Source organism: Elephantulus edwardii, unplaced genomic scaffold, assembly GCF_000299155.1.
Source record: "Elephantulus edwardii isolate Elephantulus edwardi_28Jun2011 unplaced genomic scaffold, EleEdw1.0 scaffold00233, whole genome shotgun sequence".
Lineage (NCBI taxonomy): Eukaryota > Metazoa > Chordata > Mammalia > Macroscelidea > Macroscelididae > Elephantulus > Elephantulus edwardii.
Window position 1 is genome coordinate 1057310 of NW_006399983.1, and position 20081 is coordinate 1077390.

The 20081-nt window shown below is 42.1% G+C and overlaps 1 protein-coding gene across 1 annotated transcript in view; it reads right to left on the reverse strand.

Moving 5' to 3' along the window:
- DHRS7C (dehydrogenase/reductase (SDR family) member 7C) overlaps nucleotides 1-16332 on the reverse strand; it is a 34527-nt gene extending 18195 nt beyond the window's left edge. Inside the window, exon 1 of the mRNA XM_006898560.1 lies at nucleotides 16172-16332. Within this exon, the coding sequence (XP_006898622.1) occupies nucleotides 16172-16325 (154 nt within the window). The 5' untranslated portion in view covers nucleotides 16326-16332. The remainder of the gene's footprint in view (nucleotides 1-16171) is intronic.
- Between the last annotated feature and the right edge of the window lie 3749 nt (nucleotides 16333-20081).

The window sequence follows — 20081 nt, forward strand, 5'->3', positions numbered from 1 at the left end:
GTCCAACCCATGATCTGACAGCTTGTATCTTAAGCTTTCTTGGCTTCTGGGATTCCAAAAACGTCGACTGCTGACATTTTCCTTTTGACCAGTGTCTCTTAAGTTTAGTTGTACTGTCTCCAAGGGAAGTTGACGTGTCCTGTAGAACTCTTGTGTAGATTATGTTTTCCTATAGGTGTGATAAATCTGGGGCAGAAGAAATGACTGCTGTCAGAACAAAACCAAAACACCGAGTGGACAATGCAGAAAGAAGAGGCATTCCTGGCACAGTTTTGATAGGCTGAAGATATTCAGGGGCCATAAGAATCCTGAAGCAGGCCAGTTCTGGTGGCCTATTGGCAAGAAGCTGCACTGCAATCCCAGAGGTGAGCGGTTCAAATCCACCAGATGTTCTGCTGGAGTAGGAGAGACAATCTCCTCCTGTACCAGTCAGATCTGATACACGCATACAAAAATAATAAAAGTAAAATAAAAAAAAAAGAATCCTGAAGCAGCCTATGCAGCACCTACAGTGTGGAAGCTGCCATGTTGTCCTCTATTTGTACTTTATTGACTCTGCGAATGTATTTTTGACTATAGGGGTCACAACAAATTGTGGTTGACATTGAGAAGGATGAGAATCCCAGAACACTTACTTAATTGTGCTCATGCAGAACCTAGACCTAGACCAAGAGGCTGTTGTTAGGAGGAGTGTTTATCAGATCTGTATCCTTTCTCCAAGTGATGCTACCAAACCAAAGGTGGGTGATTGTAATCTGTGGCCCTCAGGCCTGGTTTTAATAGTTTTTTGTCAAACATTCTTCTAAGCGGTGTAGCACTGATCTGTCCATTTGCTGTACAGAGGTAACTCATGGTTGTTGTGATGCTGAACAGTGACACTGATGTGTCAAATGAGATAATGGTTAACCATGGTGGACAGTATTTGGTTGAGCTCCCCAATTAAAACAAGGTTGGAAGCAGGAGTGTCACCCACTTCTGAATTCGCTTGCCTCTGGAAACTCTATGAACTTGGAGAAACGATGAAAATTATACAAGTGTTTAGGTCTCTCGTTCATAGGGTCGCTATGAGTCATCTATGACTTGATGGCACTTAACAACATACCATCCTTTCTCCATACCTGTCTAAGCTGTATACTGAGCACGCGGTTCAAGAATCTGGACTTGGTGAAGAAAATGTGTCATCAAGATTGGAGGAATATGCAACAATAATGTTTGTTATAAGCAGATTACACAGACCTGCTTGCTAAAAGTGAGGAGCACTGAAGCACTTACAACAGGTTAAATACTGCAGCCTTCAATACAGATTGCATTTCAATCATAAAAAAAACAAAAATCATTGCCACTGGACAAATAAGCAACATCATGGTGGATGGAGAAAGGATTGAGATCGTCAACGACTTTACCTTGCTTGCATTCATAGTCAGTACACTTTGTACCAGCAGTCAGGAGATCAGGAGACATACTGGGAAAGTCTGTGTAGTCAGGACTTTTTCTAAATTATTGATGAAGAATAAGGATGTCAGTTTGAGGGGTAATGTGTGCCTGGTTCAGGTCAGTCTTTTCAGTCACTTTGCATCTGAGATCTAGACTATGAATAAGGATGACAGAAAAGGAATTGATGTATTTGAACTGTGGTGTTGGAGAAGAAAGCTAAATATTCAATGGACTGCAAAAAACCTCCAAACAGATAGGTCTCGAAAAAAGGTGCAGCCAGAATGCTCCTTGGAGGCAAAGATGAAGAAACTTCATCTCACATACTTTGGGTATGTTACCAGGAGAGGTTATTTTTGAAGAGGGATATCATGTTTAGGAAGGTGGAGGAGCCTTGAAAGAAAGGAAAACCCTTACTTAACCAGGTGGCTTGATACGGTGACTGTAGCAATGGGCTTTTTAGTGTATCAGAGATTGTGAGGATGACAAAGGATAGGACAGTGTTCAGACTGGTTGTTCATAAAGTCACTATGGGTTGTACTTGACTCAGTGGACCCTAACAACAACAACTGTCAATGATTTTCATCTTCCTTATATCAACAATCAAGATACTTGTTTCCAGCAGTCAAGAAATCAGAAGACATTGCATTTGTCAAGTCTTCTGTCAGAGATCACTCCAAAACACTGAAGAGCAATAATGTCAGCTTGAACACCAACGTATTCCTGATTCAGGCCATGATTTTCTTCATCATCTCCTATGCATCAGAGAGCCAGGCAATGGATAAGGATAACAGAAGAAGAATTGATATTTTTGAGTTGTGATTTTGTAGGGGAGTGCTGTAAAAACCCCCAGATAAATATGTCTTTGGAAAGTGCAACCAGAGTGTTTCTTGAAGACAAGAATGGTGAAGTTTTGTCTTTCAGAGTGTAGACATGTAACTAGGTGAGGCTATACCTTGGAAAGGGACATCATGCTTGGAAAGATGGAGTGTCAGCAAAGGAGGGGGGTAGCCCCAATGAGATGGATTGACACAATGACTTTAACAATGGGCTCGAGTGTGTCAGAAATTGTGAAGATGGCACAGAATATAGCAAGATTCTGGTTGGCTGTTCATAGGGTCGCTATGAGTCATACTCAACTTGATAGCATCTAACAACAACAACAGCAACACTTACATTGTTGCTATGTGTGGTTGCATCAGAACCAATATATAGCTGACCCTGCAGCAGGTTTTTGGTGGCTTTTTGTCACTCAGGAAGAGATTGTTCATCTTTTCCTCCTGGAGCATGTAGTGGACTCAAACTGTATGCCTTTGGGTTGGCAGTGCAATTTCTTACCACAAGGCTACCAGAGCTCCCATTTCTTATACATTTGATTCTAACAGTAACCTTTTGAGGGATTGGCTTAAGTCCGAGTCCTAAGAGCAGAACTTGCGATAAATATTCAAGAGAAAAGGTCTGAGAGAGACAATGCTCTTCTGACAGTAAATGAGGGACAAGGAAGGTGCCAGTCAAGGACGTAGACTCAGAAGATGTCTAGCCTTGGCTTGAACCAAAGAGGGCTGTGATGGTTAGTTTTATATGTCCACTTAGCTAGGCTATGGTTCCCCATGGTTTGGCCAAACACTAGTTTAGTTGCTATTCTCTACTGTGCCCTGATGTAATCAGTCTGTTAAAAAGAAAATTCCTTACAGGGCATTCTGCTTCAAGAGCATGAAAAGATAGTTTGACAGAACTGTTCCCCTTCACTATGCACACTTCCTCTCACCTGAATTATGGCTCTCGGAACTTAAACTATTAAAGGTCTCCAGCCTGTCACCTGACTAGCAGATTTTGGATTTGACACAACCATGGCAGCCAAGTCCTTGAAGTAATAAACTCTGTCTCTGTCTTGTTCTATTACTCTACAGAACCCTAAGATATAGGATGAAAGGCATAAACGGAGATGTAGGGCTGCTCCACCTTGAGGTAAATTGCTGCATGCCATCAAGTTGACTCCGATTTGTAGCAACCCTATAGGGCGGTATCGAACAGCCCCGTGAGATTTAGTAGCTTAATATATACAGGAGCAGGTCCCTAGGCCTTTCCTGCCACAGAGCAACTGGTAGATTCAAACCACCAACCTTTTGATTAGTAGCTTGATCCTTGTACCACCTGGACTCCTTCCTTGAGATAAGAGGACCAGCCTTTTTTGTGCCTGTCTCAGTCAGTTATCACTGAGGGTGACCCCACTCAGGGAGGGTAGAGAGTGTGTGTAGTTTCTGGGCCAGGTGACTTGGGCAGGTTTTGGACTTGACAGGTAAGTTCCTGGGGAAGGGACATTGGTGAGCTCAGCAGATAACACTCATAGCACCTAGATGAACTGGAAACTATAGCAACTAATTCTGGGGAAGCTGGCAGCACAACTCCTTACAACAGAAGAATTGATGCCTTTGAGCTGGAGTGTTGGAGTAGAGTATTGTGTGTCCCATGGATTGCCAAAGAATAAACAGCATGTCTTGGAGAAGGTGCAACTGTAGTGCTCCAGGAGGCAAGGAAGGCGAAGCTTTGTCTCAGATACTTTGGGCATACTGCTATGAAAGGCTACACCTTGGAAAAGGGTAACATACTTGGAAAGGTGGAGGAGGGTCAGTGAAAGAGAGGAGATGGATTGACACAATACTTCAACAATGGGCTCAAATGTGTCAGGGATTATGAGGATGGCACGGGATAGGACACAGTTCAGATCTGTTGTTCATAGGATTGCTCTGAGTCATATTTGACTTGATGACACCTTAACACCACCACCACCAAAGAGGAGGTATTTACTATTATCCCTATTTAGAAGAGGAATTGGTGGACCCAGACTGATTGAGGATAACCAAGGCTAGCTAGGCAGTGCAAAGCACCCCCTGGGAGCTGGATACCATGAGTGCAATTGCACAAAGTGATCTCATGCTTTGTGGAATCACTTCCTCCTCCAGGACTCAGCAGTCTCATTGGTGCAGGTGAAGAGAACTGGGGCAATCGGACAGAACAGTTATTTGGGGCTTGATGCTACTACGACTATGACTAGGACTCATAGCAACTATGAACCACGACTCTGAAGCTTGCCCTATCCTGAGCCAGTTTCACCATCTCTGACACACCTGACCCCATTCAGGTCATCCTCTCTTTTGCTGATTTTCTATCCTTCCAAGCACAGTGTCCTTCTCTAAGGACTGGTCCCTCCTGACAACACACCCAAAGAATGTGAGAGAGAGCTTCAAAATCCTTGAGGGATTTATAGGCAGGGGAATTGTAGCATTGGACAGACAGTGCTTGAGAGGCTGGATCATGTAAATCTAAGCACTTTACCTTTTGAATATTTATACATAGCTTATTTAATTATCTTCCTATTTTCACCATAATGGTCTTCTGCAATATTTGTCCACATGTGACTGAGATATTTCACTCAGTGTAATGCTCTCTAGTCTCTCCCAAATTATATAGTAATTTTATATAGTATTTTATGAAGTTGTTGCTCCTTAGTGCTTCATAGTAGTCACTTGTATGAATGTACCAAATTCTAAATACATTTATTTGTTGATGGACATTTGCATCCCTTATATTTTCTTGGTATTGTGAATAATGCTGTTATGAACATCAGTGTACAAATAGAACTCTTATGCACTGCTGATGGGATTGTAAAATGGTTCATTCAATGTGGAAGGTGCTTTGGCATTTCCTCAAAAAACTGAATGTAGACATCCCATATGACCCAGCTATTGCACTGCTAGGGATAAATCACAAGGAAATAAGAAATGATACCATAATTTGGTACTTCCTAAAATGATTCAATATTGACCAATTCTTTTTGGTACAGTGACAGTGCATATTCTTAATAACTTGTTGTTTCCTGTGTCATTCAATATTTTGCCCATAGGATTCTTCAAGATTACAATTTTCCCCCTTTTTATTCTTAATTTTAATGAACGTTTACAGAGACTTTGGATTTCCATTTATTCAAGAGTACAATTTGGGCCTTGACTATCTCCTTCAGCTCAAGAAATATTGACTGTATTCCTCCCTTTTGGCTTTCTAACTCCAGGTCTTTGCACATTTTATTATAATATTTTTCTTTGTCTTCTCAAGTGGATTTGAAATCTTCTATTCAAGAATTTAACTTCATTATTCCTTTTCTTCATTTGGCTTCTCAACAGTGAAGAGCAAGTTTCACAGTCTCTTCTGACATTTATTTTTGTTTTTCTGTCTTTGTAATGACTTCTAACTTTCTTCATGTATAATGTCCTTAATAACATCCCACAACTCGTCTGCTCTTTGGCCATTAGGGTTCAAGATATCACATCTATTCTTGGGATGGTTTTTAAATTCAGGTAGGATAAATTGAACATCATACTTTGGCTCTCATGAGCTTGCTTTAATTTTCTTTAGCTTCAATTTGAACTTGCACATGAATGAATAATGGTCTGCTCCATAGTAGATCCTTGACATTGTAACTGATGAAGCTGAACTTTTCCATAGTCTCTTTTGATAAATGTAGTAAATTTGAGTATCATGTATCCTATTAGCTGAGATCCATGTGTTTAGTCATTGTTGATTTTTTTTTTTAAATATGTTCGCAAAGAACAATTAATTGATTATACAAAAGTCTGCTGTGTGTCTCTGGTCTAATTTTTGTCACCAAAGCCACATTTTCCAACTACCAGTCCTTCTTTGTTTACAATTTTTGCATTTCACTCACCAGTAGTTATTTTTATTTTATTATTTTTTTTTGTGTGTACCATCAAATCGGATCTGACTGGTACAGGAGGAGATTGTCCCTCCTTCTCCAGCAGAGCATCTGGTGGATTTGAACCATGTGCCTCTGGGATTGCAGTGCATATTCTTGCCACTAGGCCACCAGAGCTCCCTTATCTAGTAGTTATTAATATATCATGATTGCATTTTAGATCAATTTCAGCCTGCAGACATCAGTAAAAATCTTCAATTTCTCCATCTTTGATTTTTGTGGTTGGTGCCTGTATTTGATTCATAATTATATTAATAAAATATGCATATAGATATTATCCTGTCAATGACTGCATTTTATTTCAGGGTAGAGCTTGAAATGGGTTTTGATGTTTGGGGTTGGTTTTTTTTTTACAATGAATGAGTTTGTCATTGTATTGAATGAATTCTATAATTCAGTTTGTCATTCTCATGCAAATTCATCTGGTTCATCTGATTCATCTGATTCAAAATAACCAACACCAGTTCATCTCAGCGCACGAATGCCTAAGATTTCAATGTTTATGCATTTCAGTTTCAACAATTTCCATTTTTGCTAGATTCATATTTGATGTGTCTGTTCTTGGAGTCAGTGTTTCACCTCTGCCCTCTCCAAATCAGGTACACCCATATTCCCAGAATCTCACCACATAAGGCCTGCTTGTAAAACTAGTTTTAAGCCTAAGGGCCTGACGGCCTGTGGCCCTTGGGCCAAGAAAATAACACTTGTATGCCAGATCTAGAGGAAACATCACCCTTGGAAATTATCCTACTGTGACAGCAGAGTACTGCAAATGGAAGAGAGGAGACATTAAGTCTCAAGAAGTCAGTACTGGAGCAGAAGCTCAAGGCAAAGGACTTTTCCTCAGAACTGTCTGAGATAGAAACCCTTCCCTGAAACTAGTACCTTGAATCTGGACTTAGAGACTCCTAAACCCAAGAATGTTTTGTGAAACATTCTTCTAGGTGGTATAGCACTGGTCTGTGTATTGCTGTACAGAGGTAACTCGTGGTTACTGTGATGCTAAACACTGTGACACTGATGTGCCAAATGTGATAATGGTTACCCATGGTGGACAGTGTTTGATGGAGCTTCCCAATTAAAACAAGCCTGGAAGCAGGAGTGGCATCCACTTCCAAAATGGCTTGCCTCCGGAAACTCTATGAACAGTGCTCAGGTCTTCTTTTCGTAGGGTTGCTATGAGTCGTCTATGACTCAACGGCACCTAACAACAACAACAAACCCAAGAAAGACTGGCTGTAGCACAAGAGAACAGCAGCAATGCAAAGTGTTCGGAATCACAGAAGTACAGAAGGCTTGAAACCTATGCTATCATATCAAGGGCTGGATAAGGAGAGGGAGTTGTTGAATGTGGTTGGTGGGAGTGGAAGGGGATGCTGTAGTGGGAAAAGGGATAAGTCAAGACACACGTGCAGGGGTGGGGCGGGGAACAACACTGAATCTATTGGTTGTTTCTATAATTGGAGAATGTCCTTTATCTGCTCCTTTCTGTAAAATACTTGTATGTCAGATACTGTTCTAAAGCTGATCATTCAAATAAAGACAGACTAGGAAGAAGAACTGGCCATCCACTTCCAAAATAACAGGCTTTCTAAATCCTATGTGCAGTAGAGCACACTTAGACTAACAGATACGGTATCTGAGGCTGAGCTCTTAAACTTGTAAACACAATAGAGGAAGAATAGTTATAACCAGACAATAGTGATTGGAACATGAAATATGAGAAGCATGAATGTAGAAAATTGGACATTGTTAAGAAAGAAATGGAATGCATAAATATTGATATACTAGGTATTGGTGAAATGAGATGAATTGGCACTGGGCATTTTGAATCAGATAATCATATGATCTCCTATGCCAGAGATGAAAAGGTGAGAAAAAACGGAGTTGCTTTCATAGTTAAAAAAGTCATTTCTAGATCCATTTTGCAATACAATGTTGTAAGTGACAGGATAATATCCATACACATACAAGGAAGTCCAGCGAATACCACTATCATTCAAATATATGACCAACAACCAGAGCAAAAGAAGAGGAAATAGAAGATTTCTACCAATTTTTGCAGTCAGAAATCAATCAAACATGCAACCAAAGTGCATTATTAATAATGGGTGACTGGAATGCAAAAGTAGGGAACAGGAAAGAAGGGTCAATAGTTGGAAAACATGGACTTGGTGACAAAAATGAGTCTGGAGATAAAATGATAGAATTCTGTACAATCAATGATATACTCATTGCAAATACCTTTTAAAAGAAACATAAATGTACACTATGCACATGGGTTTCACCTGATGGTATGCACAGGAATCAGATCATTTATATCTATGGAAAAATTTCTGGAGAAGCTAAATATCAGTTGTGAAAACTAGACCAGTTACTGATTGTGGAACCATCAACTACTCATATGCAAGTTCAAACTAAAACTAAAGAAGGTCAAATCAATCCACAGGAACTAAAATTTGACCTCGAGTCTATACCACTTGAATTTCAAAACCATCTCAGGAACAGATTTGAAGCCTTGAACACTAATAAGTGAAGACCAGATGAGTCGTAGAGGATATCAAGAACACCATCCATGAAGAATGCAAAAGGTCATTACAAAGACAGAGGAGGAAGAGGAGACCAAGATGTATATCAGAGGAGACTCTGAATATTGCACTAGAGCACCGAGAAGCCAAAGAAAAGGGAAGAAATCAAGAACTTAAGGAGCTGAACAGAAGATTTCAAAGGGCAGTGTAGGAAGACAAAGCAAAGTATAATGAAACGTGCAAAGAGCTGGAGTCAGAAAATCAAAATGGCTGAACTTGTTTGGCATTTCTTAAGCTGAAGGAAATGAAGAACAAATTAAAGCCTCAAACTGCAATACTTAAGGATGCTTTGGGCAGAATATTAAAGATCCAGGAAGAAGAAAAAGATGGAAGGAGTATACAGAGTCACTGTACCAAAAAGAATTGGCTGACACAAAAGAATTTCATGAAACAACGTATGATCAAGAGCCTGTGGTGATGAAGGAGGATCTTCAAGCTTCTTTGGAAGAATTGGCATAAAAAGAAGGCCTCAGGAATTGATGGAATACTAATTGACATATTTCAACAAGCAGACACTGCCCTGGACATGCTCACCAAGGTGTACCTAGAAATCTGGCAGACAACCACCTGGCCAACTGACTGGAAGAGATCCATATTTGTTCCCATTCCATAAAAAGGTGACCCAACAGAATGTTGAAATTATTGAACAATATCATTAATATCACATGCAAGGAAGATTCTGCAAAAAATTACCCAAAACCAACTGGAACAGCACATCAACAGAGAACTGCCAGATGTGCAGGCTGGGTTTATAAGAGGCCATGGTGCTAGGGATATTATAGCTAATGTTAGATGGATCTTGGTTGAAAGCAGAGCATACCAGAGGAATGTTTATCTGTATTTCATTGACTATGCAAAAGCATTTGACTGTGCAGAACACCACAAACTGTGGCTAACTCTGAGAAGGATGAGAGTTTCAGAACACTTTATTGTGTTTATGCGAAACCTATATTTGGACCAGAAGCCAGTCGTCAGAACAGAGCAAGGAAACATTGCATGGTTCAAAATCAGGAAGGGTGTGCGCCAGGTATGTGTCCTATCTCCATACCTTTGTATGTGGAACAGATCATCCAGGAGGCTGTACTCTGTGAGGAGGAATGTAGCATCAGGATTGGAGGAAGATTCATCAGCAACCTGTGTTATGCAGATTACACAACCCTGATGTCGAAACTGAGGAGGATCTGAGAAATTTGCTGCACAAGGGCAAGGACTGCAGCCTTTAATATGGATTGGAGCCCCATATAAAAAAACAAAGATTCTCACCATTGACCTGATTGGCAGCACCATTGGCCTGATTGGCAGCACCAAGATAGACGGTGAAGAGATCGAGATTGTTAACAGTTTTAGTTTGCTTGGCTCCACAATTAACATCTTGGTGCCAGCAGCCAAGAAATCAAAAGATAAGTTGCACTGGGGAAATCTGCTGTCAGAGACCTCTCCAGAGTGCTGAAGAGCAACAATGTCAATCTGGATACCAAGATGCACCTGATCCAGGCCATGATCTTCGCAATTACTTGCTATGTATCAGAAAGCTGGACAATCACTAGGGAGGATAGAAGGAGAATTTATGCCTTTGAGTTGTGGTGCTGGAGAAGATTATCGAATATACCATGGACTGCTAGGAGAATAAACAGGTTCCTCCTGGAGAGGGTGAAACCAGGCTGTTCCTTGAAGGCAAGGATTCTGAAGCTCTGTCTGACATACTTTGGGCATGTTGCATGAAGGGGCCAGTCCTTGGAGAAGAACATCATGCTTGGAAATGTGGAGGGTCGGTGAAAGAGAGGAAGACCCTTGATGAGATGAATTGATTCAGTGACTGGGGTAGTGGGTGTGGGTATGTTGGAGATGATGAGGTTGGCTCAGGAGACAGCTGTTGTGCATAGGGTCACTATGAGTTGCAAATGACTTGATGGCATTTAACAGCAACAACAACATCCTTGGAAAGGTGGAGGGATGGCAAGCAGGAGGAAGACTCTCAACCAGGTGGATTTATACAGTGACTGCAGCAATGGGTTTAAGTGTATCAGAGATTGTGAGAATGCCCCAGAATAGGACAGAGCACAGATCTGTTGTTCATAGGGTAGCTATGAGTCGAACTTGACTCCATAACACCTAACCACCACCACCACGAGAACACGATGTTAAAATTATTAATGAATGTTTGCAGCTGTTTCTCTTCATTTAGAATCTTGCCACATCGTCAGCAGATGATGGTTCTTCAATGGGTGAAAGCTTTACTGTGAAAACATCATGTGAAATTTATACTTGGACAAGGAGGCTATTGTGTGAACAGAGCAGGGGACTCCTGCATGGTTTAAAATTAAGAAGGAATTCATCAGTGTTGTATTCTTTCTCCATACCTATTTAATCTGTATGCTGAACAAAGTATTTGAGAAGTTGGACCCTATGAAGAGGAACGTGGCATCAGGATTGGAGGTAGACTCATAAGTAACCTGTGTTATGCAGATGACACAACCTTGCTTGCTGAAAGTGAGGACTTGAAGCACTTGTTGCAGAAGATCAAGGAATGCAGCCTTCAGTATGGATTGCCTCTCAATGTCAGGAAAATGAAGATTCTTACCACTGGACCAAGAGGCTGCATCATGATGGATGGAGAGGAGATTAAAACTGACAACAGCTTCATCTTGCTTGGATCCACAAACAACAACAACCTTGGTACCAGAATTTAGGAAATAAGGAGATTCATTGCACTGGGAAAATCTGCAGTTAGGGTCCCTAAATTATTGAGGATTAATGATATCAGTTTGAGGACTAAGGTGTATCTGATTCAGACCATAGTCTGTCTGACCACTTGCTGTGCATCTGAGAGCTTGACAATGAATAGGAATGACAGAAGAAGTATTGATGCCTTTGAGCTGTGGTGTTGGAGAAGAGCACTGAATATCCCATGGACAGCCAAGAGAACAAACAAATATGTCTTGGAGAGGGTGCAGCCAGAGTGCTCTTTGGAGGCAAGAATGATGACCCATCATCTCACATACTTTGGACATATTACTAGAAGGAACAACCTTGGAGAAGGACGTAATGTTGGGAAGAGTGGAGGGTTGGTGAAGGAGAAGAAGACCCTTAACCAGGTGGATTGATGCCACAATGGCTTTTACATGTCAAGAAGTGTGAGGATGGCACAAAATAGAACAGGGTTAAAATATTTTGTTCCTAGGGTTGCTCTGAGTCGTACTTGACTCAACAGCACCTAGCAACAACAATAACAATCAACATCATTAAATTACAGTATACTCTGAGGAGTTAGCTTTCCCCAGTTGAATTTTGAGCACCATCCATCCTGAGGGGTTCATTTCCTGGCACTCTGCTGAGCAATGTTTCTTCCTTATTAATAGAGTTTGTAAGGGCCTGTTGTTTTAAAAGTAGATGGCCAGACCTTCTCCTTTGTCTATCTTATTCTGGAAATTCTGCTGAAATATATCCACCATGGGTGATTGTAATTATATTTGAAATATTGCTGGCACAACTTCCAACCTCATAGCAGCACTTTGGCCATCACAGTAAGACAAACTGACAAATGAGTCAGTGGCTTTAATGATGAGATCTACTACCACCAGCGAATCATTGAAAGAGAATTTCATAGAGGGTGTGGTCTACATGGAATATATGTGGACGTCTGACAAAACTCTCTATTTTGTTCAATCAGAATCTTGCATGTGGATGGATCACTTGAACCAACGTCCTGCCTTCCTTGCCATCTTTGGATTTGTCAGCCAGTGCATAAACACAAGTATCTCTTCTGAGGTCTGAACCACAGATTTAAACCATTTCCTTGATATAGATATAGATAAACTTCGTTGGTTTCTGGAATCAAGCCTAACATAATAGTTAAAGCAGTTTTTGCCTTGGTGCCATTTAAAATATTGTGTAGTTAATCTTTCAATATGACTTTCTTAGCCACTCATCTTGACTCTAACATGTGGATGGGCAGGAAAATGTGAATAAGGCATATTAGTCTATCCGAAAAGGGATTGGCTACCTCACCAGTGCACAGAGGGATTGGCCAATCTCACCCATCTACAAGAGGATTGGCTAGTCTCGCCAATAAGTCAAGCAGCTCCAGCTGCAGAATAGACCTTCCCCACCAGCAAGAAGATAAGAAAAAAGTAGCAAGAGAATGTAGGATGCCCCTTAGGATCAGACATTCTTGTTCCAGCTACACCTCAGCAGCAGCAGCAATAGCTGGAGCAGAGGACCAGAGAGACCTGGCACGAGACAGAGCTGGCTGATACCTGCTCCCCATGGACAAAACAAGAGCTAGGCTAAGAGCCTTTGCCCAAGTTTGTTAGAGAATTTGGGGGGAAAGGGTAAGAGTCGATATTGGCAGTACTGAGAATTTTGTAACCCTGGTCTAAATCCATGAGGTGAGACTTAGGTGCACATTTCAGAAGCTGTCCTGACTGTACTCTACTACTAATTTGGAGTATAACTTTTTGCCTTTCACAAAATGGTTCTGTGTGGTCTGTGAGTGATCACATCAGATTTTGGACCCAGCAAAGCAGTAAGATTCGTGTTGAGATGAGTAGAAAAAGACACAGGAGCCTCACAGGAATTGATTTTGTGTTATTGATACTGTTGATGGGGCCAGTTCCCCTTTGTGAAGTTGATAAAGGTCAGATATGACCATCTGTACACGGTCTGGGATCCTTTTAGAACAGTAAAAAGTTAGATATCATTGTAAATGTCTACTACTAATAAGAGACTGATGAAGTAAGTCATCTATATGTGAAATATTTCTAGACACAAATATTACAGATATTCTAGCATGGAAAAATGTCATAGTATGGTAAGTTTCAAAAAAGATTGAACACAATGTGTCTAACACAATGCTATACACTTGACTTTGAAGAAAGAAGTTATTGATATAAATGGTTAAGAGCTCAGCCACTGTTGCAAAGATTCACTCCTTGACAACCTCCCTCTCACTGCTGAGAAAGAAGTATGTTGGGGTCTATCATTTTCCACCCACACTTTCTCGTTATCTTGTGATGATCTGCATTATTGGCAAGCTGAGCAGTGCAGTGGCTGAGAGTGCTGGTGTTTAAGAACTAGAACAAATATCTGGCTTCTGAAGGAGAGGGAGCCAGGAAATGTTCTTACCACTCATTTCCCATCTTCTCCACAGATACCTCTTTCCCCAGTAGGGCAGGCAAGGATGCTGGAGTCCAGAGCTGTGCATACGGTCTGGGGTCACCACTTCCAAATGGGTTATTTCTGCTGAAGCCACAATTCAGCTATTCCCAGGTTTCCTTATTTTTAGATATAAGCTCAACATTCTCTTGTGTCATGCTAATATCAGCTGAGCCCTTACCTTCCTATTTCACCAGGTTTGAGATGCTTCCTGATTTTAGAAACACTAAAACGTAAAAGAGTGGCTTGTGAGGATTGCATGATGCCTCCGACTGTAAAATAATCACTCTAATCTAGTAATGTGAAAAATTGCATCTGGGAAGGGAGGAGAAAACCACAGGAAGGGCCGAGATGTAGCTGGTGCTCTCGGAAGCAGTCCAAGCACCAGCAGGCAAACATTTGGATTGTCATTTTTGCTGCAGACACAGTGAACGGATTAGAGGAGCAATTCCCAACTTGGCTGCATTTGTGGGTTTGAGGTGGGCATTAAGAGTCTCAATCTTTGTTTGGCTTTCTTAGTAAACAACTCAGCTCTGGGCTCTTTGCCACTATCCAGCGCTATACACAGAGTTCCATCTGGTTTCCTGGGACCTGGGATCCACGGACTGTGATTTTTTTTGTTTTTTCTTGCTTCAAAATTGCAAAAATGGAGCAGCTAGGCCCTTAAGCCATTGTGGCCAGCAGCAGCAGGCTCACTGGTCATTTATTTCAGGTCACTCACATCCAGCTTCTCAAGTTACTTCTAAATATTTAGACTTTCTTTTTTGTGCTTTGCATTTCCCCATCCAAGGTAGGTCAATAAGATACAGTTTTATAACAACAAATTCAAAATCCTCTGATAATAGTCATGACGGAAACAAGGCTGTGTTTCTTCTGAAAAGACCATTTGTGCCTAAGCCTCATTTGTACAAGGTGTGACTATTACCTAGTAAGATTTTTTTTTAAAGAAATGAAACTGTATATGTATATATTAGCAAGGGCAGTGGTAATTCAGTGATAGAATTGTCACCTTCCACAGGAGAGATCTGGATTTCAGTCCTGGACACATTCTTTCCAAGGACCTATTAGACATTCACCAAGATAGATCATGTCCTCAGTCATTTTGAGAAAGAATTGAAACACTACGGCATATGTTCTCTGTCCAGTTTGGAGTCCAGCTAGAAATTCATAAAACAAATATACAAGAACCTCCTTATCATTTGGATAAGGAGGGTGTTTTCCTTGTTAAATCTTAATTTGGAGAGGTTTTTCAGGAATCTTTTTGTTTGCTTGCTGTCGGAGGACGGATGGTGTGGCCCTCAGAGGTCTGCACTGCTAATCCCAAGGTGACTCCTATCTGGAGATTCAAATCCATCAGCTGTCCCTTAGGAGAAAGATAGACAATCTCCTTCTGGGAGATTTATAGCCTAAGAAAACCTGTGTGAGACTCAGTTCTGAGTTGGTTCTGACTTGATGGCATTGAACTTTTCAGTTTGACTGCAGGCCCAAGTTGTGTGAGATGCTGGGGATGCCAAGGTGATGAAAATAATGATTTTCTCATCAGGAACTTGGACTAACAAGAAGCACACAGAAATGCAGGTCTGTGTGAGATGCCACCTGTGGACGGGCCATTTGGAGCCATGCAGTTCAGGCTTTGCAACCACTAATGCCTTCAAGACCAGAAGGATATATGTTTCATGTGTAATGTGGTAACAAGGACTCATCTGCATGGAACACAACTGGGACCTGCAGAGTGGACATGTTCTGCCTACAATTATTTATCTTTGTGGTCTTTACTGACTCTTGAATGGTGCCCAGTACAACACCAACCACTAAGTGCTTTTTATTCCTTTCTTCTTGGCAACAACATTCTGCATTAGAGAAAACCAGGATAGTGAAGTTAAACAGTGTGCCACCCAGCTTGTTAGTCCTAAATCCAGCAATGAAACTCAGCTTGCAAATCTAAGTTTATAACAATTTTGAGAAAGGTACAACACTTCAGAACTTCTGGAAACCTCATAAAGGCCTAATAAATCACACCAGCCAGTCAGCGCTGGGCTTCAGCAACAAACATGCAACCCCACTGAGCCCAGGCCTTCCACATATTGGGCGACAAGCTCATGCTTCCAAAGGCACTTGAAGGCAGCACAGGGTTTGACCCTTGTCCAAGGGGCTCACTCGCATGCTGCCTTGCCACCGCTGGCCCCTCGGGACAGATGTGGGCACACATGGGGAGAAGCCAACTTACCCTTGCCCAGCGCTGAGACGGCATCAGTGATGACGACTACTTTGTTCTGCACGGCCGACTTGGACCACAGCCGGGAGACCTCTTGGTAAATGAAGAGGAGGCCGCTGATCCCCAATAGCAGCAGAGGCAGCACAAACACCGCCGTGACTCCCATCTTGTTCTGGGGGAAACAGTGCAAAATCAGCAGCTGTGCAAGGAGACCCAGGTGGTGGCCCGGGCAGGGCGGCTGAGGGCTGCAAGGGCACGCTCATGACGGCGTCCAGCCTGAGGCCTCAGCTCGGGGGAGCTGAGCTCTGTGCAAGCTTTCAGACAGTGGCTTCTGAGCCCAGCACCCAGCGTGCTAATCCCCAAATGTCCAATGAATAGGAAATTACTCACGGTGTCTCCAAAAACAAAACCGAATCCAGGGGGCTTGCCCTCCCCAAAGGTTAATTATGAATGTAATTAAAATGGGTCTGCATTTTTGGAAGGAAATCCATGTGTTAAGGCCACTTGCTTGGGCCTTACTGGCTATTTATAACCTTCCTGCGGTCCAAAGAGCTTTTCAGGGTAAATATAGTGTCTCCGTTGATACTCGGGGACACATGCTAGCAGGCTCTGGTTTCAGAGCTCTTGCCAGGACTTTTAAAGTCCTCTTGGCTTGCTTGACGAGTAGAGGTTTCCTCCACAGTTTGGGACTGAGAATTAGGGTTTAGGATTTGGGATTTTTAGCACAACCTTCTTTGCTCTCTCTTCCCATAACACTGTAACATTCAAATCAGGATGTTTCCAAATGGTTCAAATGAACCGTAAAAGCATTAAAAAAAAATAATCTGTGAAATGGAACAATTTGGACTTTTGCAGAATGAACAACTTGGAGGCATAACATGGAATATTGAGAAGAGGGTCCATTGTTGTTGTTTGTGTTGTGTGCCTTTGAGTTGAAACCGACCCATAGTTGATCCTCCAGTGGGATTTCAGAGGCAATAAATGACACAACCCTGCTTGCCGAAACTGAGGAGGACCTCATGCACTTGCTGGAGAGGGTCAAGGACTGCAGCCTTCAGTATGGACTGAGGCTCAATGTCAAGAAGACAAAGAGTCTCACCACTGGACCAATTGGTAGCATCAGGATGGATGGTGAAGAGATTGAGATTGTTCACAGCTTCAGTTTGCTCGGCTCCACGGTCAACACTCTTGGCACCAGCAGCCAGGAAATAAAAAAACGTATTGCGATGGGAAAGTCTGCTGTTAGGGACCTCTCTAAAGTACTCAAGAGCAACGGTGTTTCTCTGGAGACCAAGGTGCGCCTGATACAGGCCATGGTCTTTGCAATCACTTGTTATGCATCAGAGAGCTGGACAATGACTAGGGAGGACAGGAGGAGAATTGACGCCTTTGAGCTGTGGTGCTGGAGAAGAGTATTGAATGTACCCTGGACTGCCAAGAAAACAAACAGATTCATCCTAGAGAGGGTTAAACCAGGCTACTCCTTGGAGGCAAGGATTCTGGGGCTTCCTCTGACATACTTTGGACATGTTGTAAAGAGAGACAGGTCCTTGGAGAGGGACATCATGCTTGGTAGGATGGAGGGACAGCGCAGAAGCAGAAGACCCTCTACGAGGTGGATTGATTCAGTGACTGGGGTAATCAGGATGGGTGTGTCAGAGGCAATGCGATTGGCACAGGATAGAGCAGGGTTTAGGGGTGTTGTGCATAGGGTCGCTATGAGTCGCAAAGGACTCGACGGCACATAACAACAACAACAAATGACACAGGAGGAGATTGTCCCTCCTTCTCCCATGGAGGAGCTGGTGGATTCGAACTGTATGTCTTTGGGATTGCCTCACAGCTTCTTACCGCTTCTTCTTATCATACCTATTGAGCTGGTGTCTTTCCAGCAGTCAAGTTACTTCATCTGTCTGAGTCCTAGCTAGAGTCCCTGGATGGCACAAGTAGTTAAGTGCTTGACTATTAGCCAAAAGGTTGGTTGTTCAGATCCACCTAGAGGCTTTGGAAGAAAGGCATGACAATCTGTTTTGAATTTTACCTTACTTACATCAGTAAAATGGGTCCAAATGTCTTAATCTCTCAGAACTGTTAGGAGGACTAATTAAGATTCTGCACGTCATTAATATACCACGGACAAGAAGATTACTACTGTTACCCTCAGTGATTAAGAATACAAAATCTCATTGCTTTCAAAGTGACTCCCACTTATAGTGATGAGGTTTCTGAGGAAATCTTGATGTAAATCTTGATGGAAGGAGAATGTACATGTTTCTCTCATGGAAGGGCTGGTGGTTTCAAATTCCTGGCCTTTGATTAGCAGTCCTGCACATTATGAATTACACCACAAGACTCCTTAAAAAAAACCAAAGAAGAGTCAATTTACATTCTCCCTTTATCCCTAACTCCTGGTAACTACTAATCTACTTTCTATCTGTATAGATATGCAATATAAATAAAATGTACTTGTTTTATAAATAAATAGAATGTCTATGGCCTAGTAGTGGCAAAAAGCAGAGCTGTAATCACAAAGGCACAAAGTTCAAGTCCACGAGCTGCTCTGTGGGAGAAGGATGGGCAATCTCCTCCCAAGTGATCATCTGCTTTGAAAACCCACTGGAGTGTCAGCTATGGGTTGATTCTGACTTGATGGTACACAGTAACAACAACAGCTAATACCTGGCCTGTTGTATCTAGCACATACTGTAAAATGTGAGAGTCCATGCGTGTCTGCTAAATTGAAATGCAATCTCTGTTAGCTTGGTCCTTCTTTCCAGCCAGGAACAGCTCTTCCATGGAATGAACCCCCTTGCACTGCTAATCTGTCTCTGGGAAGATGGAGTTCCCCATCATCAGAGCCATTCATCCACAGGAGGCAGGGCTGTTACAGAGGCAAGTGAGAATGAGGTGAGAGGTTGGATGTTGGAAATCCTGACACTGGAATTCATTTCACTAATGTTAGCACTGACTTCTTACTGAGAGGTCTGCTTTTAGGACTGGAATTCAGAGACATTACATCATGCCTGGAAGGTGCTTTTACTTTTCAGAGTTTAGTATTTTCTACCGTCAGCTCTGGTGGTCTCGTGGCAAGAAGCTGTGTTGTAATCTTGAAGGCACACAGTTTGAATCCACCAGCTTCTTCATGAGAGAAAGATGGGCAATTTCTTCTTTTGCAATTAACTGCCACAGGAGGGTCAGCTATGGGTTGGTTCTAACTGGATGGTACACAACAGCAACCACTGTAGGCCAGTTTATGATGGTTTACGTGTTCCTGTGATGCTGACAGCTCACTGATAGTGGGCAGGCTTCAGTGGCACTTCCAGACTGAGATGGTACAGTGACCCTGTGTACTCCTTCCAGACGCTGTACCAGATGTCTGGTGATCTACTGTTGAAAATCACCCAGCAGAATGACATTGAACACAACCCTGAGAGATGAGTCTTCTAGGTTGGAAGGCACTTAAAACATGCAGTGGCTGTAACAATGATCTCAAGAATACCAACACTTGTGAGGATGATACTAGATTAAAAAATGTTTTACTGTGTTGTTTGTGGGGCTGCCGTGAGTTAAAACTGACTTGATGGCAATTACCTAGAGTTGGTATTTTCCAACCCATTAGTCTGGAAGGATCTCTGGTGGCCTGATGGTAAGGAACTGCATGGTCAACCCAAAGGCACATGGTTCAAACCCACCAGCTGCTCTATAGAAAAAAAAAAAAGAAAGGGAAAAAAAAGAACACTCTTCTTCCGTGTGGTTTACTGCCTCTAAAAACCCCACTGGAGGATCAGCTATGAGTTGGTTCCTACTAGATAGTACGTAATGGGGTTTTAGTGGGGTATAGAGCTTAAATGGAGCATCTCAGGTGAGGTCTATTAAATGTTTAGGGTCTGTGCAGCCAGCCATCTCCCGCCTGGGCCCACCT